General features: G+C 34.2%; 1 protein-coding gene across 1 annotated transcript in view; it reads right to left on the bottom strand.

Moving 5' to 3' along the window:
* The window catches only part of SCAF4 (SR-related CTD associated factor 4), a 62,695-nt gene that overhangs the window by 33,607 nt on the left and 27,785 nt on the right, over window positions 1-1,303 (bottom strand). The window contains exons 5-6 of the mRNA XM_012809673.2: window positions 1,205-1,303; window positions 435-611 (exon numbers count right to left, since the gene is read on the bottom strand). Coding sequence (XP_012665127.1) covers window positions 435-611; window positions 1,205-1,303 — 276 coding nt within the window. The remainder of the gene's footprint in view (window positions 1-434; window positions 612-1,204) is intronic.

Genomic DNA, 1,303 nt, shown 5'->3' with positions numbered 1-1,303 from the left:
GACTTATCAGTAGTGGAATGGCTAAAGTGTAGTACATTCATTGGAATACTATAGATTATATGCATTCAGTATAAATGTAGATCTAAATTCACTAAACTTTAACAACAGTAAAAAAAGAGACAAGCACATTCAGACCCAAACAAGCAGGTATAGAAAAGCACATGAATATAGGAAATTAATTCTGAAAAGATATACAGCAAAGTTACTATAGTAATTTCCAAGTATGGAGGTAATGAATTTTCTTCTTTTTACTCCCTGAAAATTGAGTATGTATTACATTTAAAACCAAGAAAAATAATTAGTATGTTGATGTTGAGGGATAAAGTAGTTCAAATCACAAAACAATTCATAAAAAAAATATAGAAGGGATAACTTCCACAAAACATGTTGAGCAATAAAAATGGTGGGGCAAGTTAAATGTAAGAGAAGCATACCTTGTCAAATGTAGTCTTTTGTTCAGGTGGGGGGAAAGCAGTTTTTTGCTCAGGTGGTTGTGTAGGGGTTGTCTTTAACTGAGCTGTGATAGCCTGAACCTGAGCCATCACAGCATTGTCAAGGGCAGGAGATTGTGGTTTTGGAGGCTGCTGAAAAGTCTGAAGGATCTGCTGAAGCTTAGAGAAAGGGAAGACTGATAAACCACACAACAAAGTATAATCATAGCATCAAAAGTTAATTTAGTTAAAAAAAAAAATCTTAAAAGGTGACTCAAAATAGTATAGGCAGAGTAAATGGGGAAAAAAACCCTCCTGTAACTCATGGTTAAGTTTGTTGTTATGAATATATGTCACGTAAGGTTAAAAACGTATGCTGACAAATTAAATGATATAAAATGATGGTTCATGAGAAGAGAAAATACACTAAATTGTGAGGAAGGTAAATGTTAAGTTTTCTAGAAAAATGGAAAAGTTCTCTCTAATCCAAATAATTTTGAAATCAATCAGAAATGCTAGAATTGTTAGCAACATCAGCCACTTAGAAGTTCTCTTTAAAGAGGTACTGCTATTTCTAAGTGTACTATTCCCTTGTTTTTCACTTTTGCATTTTCCCTATTACTCCTATGTCATTATCTCCCTCATGGAGGCTTTTCTGGTTGAAAAGTAGATGTTTTCTCCCCTGAATGTGTTCATTAATGAGGAATAGAAAAAAAGAATTTACAAGAGTACCTAACCCAGCAAACAATTTAATCATAGAACAAACATTTTACCTGTTGGCCTTGAGTTGTCTGAAAAAGTTGAGCCACAGCAGCAAAAGCATCAGAGCTGGGCAACTGTGGTACAGTTGGTACAGAGTTTGGAGTGGCTTG

The sequence above is a fragment of the Otolemur garnettii genome, unplaced genomic scaffold (assembly GCF_000181295.1).
Source record: "Otolemur garnettii isolate 467f Iridium unplaced genomic scaffold, OtoGar3 scaffold00111, whole genome shotgun sequence".
NCBI classification, from domain to species: Eukaryota; Metazoa; Chordata; class Mammalia; order Primates; family Galagidae; genus Otolemur; species Otolemur garnettii.
This window is presented reverse-complemented; position numbering and strand designations above follow the sequence as displayed.